Source organism: Fomitiporia mediterranea (genome assembly GCF_000271605.1).
Source record: "Fomitiporia mediterranea MF3/22 unplaced genomic scaffold FOMMEscaffold_1, whole genome shotgun sequence".
NCBI lineage: Eukaryota > Fungi > Basidiomycota > Agaricomycetes > Hymenochaetales > Hymenochaetaceae > Fomitiporia > Fomitiporia mediterranea.
In genome coordinates this window covers 2,280,648-2,281,743 of record NW_006760386.1, presented here as the reverse complement: position 1 = coordinate 2,281,743, position 1,096 = coordinate 2,280,648, and the positions used below count along the sequence as shown (strand labels likewise).

General features: G+C 39.6%; 1 protein-coding gene across 1 annotated transcript; it reads right to left on the bottom strand.

The window, feature by feature from the left end:
- Positions 1-264: 264 nt before the first annotated feature.
- Positions 265-465, bottom strand: FOMMEDRAFT_66636 (uncharacterized protein; the record flags this gene model as incomplete). Its single annotated transcript, XM_007261695.1, has 1 exon — positions 265-465. A coding segment is annotated over one exon (201 nt), but the record flags the coding sequence as incomplete, so codon positions are not given.
- Between the last annotated feature and the right edge of the window lie 631 nt (positions 466-1,096).

The following is a 1,096-nucleotide window of genomic DNA, read 5'->3' as shown; positions in this document are numbered from 1 at the left end:
GGAAGTCATGTTTGGGTCAAGGAATACAACTTTGGTGTTCTTGAGTTTCTTTGTGTCAAAGATATGTGAAGGGGCATTGTCAATTAACAAGCAAATCTTCTACTTTTGCTGACCCATGTCCCTGTCCAACTTATCTAGGAACCTGTAGAGTACATTAATATAAGGAATGCATGTGTATAGAGTTCACTATACTCACAATTGAAATATAGAACCTGTCATCCAAGCCTTCTTATTCTAATAATATTTGAATCCAAGTGCTGAACCCTCCTTCTTATTAAAACATTGTGGTTTTCTAGCATGCCTAATAAACAATGGGCCCCTTATATCAGATCCATCAGCATTAGCAATGAAGCTAAGGGAGATACGAGTTTTATCTCCCTTGCCTCCAGAGAGCTGCTTTGTAGCAAGCAAACAATTGGGTGGCATGTAATAGTAAAGACCTGTCTTATTAAAGTTGTAAATATCTTAAGGTTCATAGCTTGATAGCTTAGCTTGAAGACAGTTCCAGGCTTCAGATACAGTCTGAGCTGAGACAGAAGCTACTTCCCCATACAGCTTGTACTCTCTAATTCCATTACATTCCTTGTATGTGTCCACCCATCCATTTGATAGTTTGAGACATTCTCCCTCTGGTATTCCAAGCATTTCAGCAAACTGCTCAGCCTTCAGTTTTAAAAAAGCTCCTGTGATCCTGAGACAGCCTTGTACTGTCAAAACGAAAAGATTGAGGGCCTCTTCAAGTTGTGGATATATTATGAGATGATTAGTTCATTAACAGACGAACCATGAGACAATGACTTCATAATGTCTCAGTTAGAATACATACAATATAAGGATGAGAGACACTGAGCAGTCAATTGTCACCTCACCCCTTGTCTATGTGTGCCCCCCTTAAGTTCTCCCTCTCAACAGGTTATGAGCCTTGAGCTCCCTGCATACATGCATCCACTGTACACTCTAAACTCTTTACTCACATACATTCACACACATTTGCATTATGGTTCCCCCACATACAGATACACACTGTAAACCAGCCAATGTACCTAAATACTTTAGTCAAAACATCACAATGCTTAAGACTGAAGCAAACTACAAG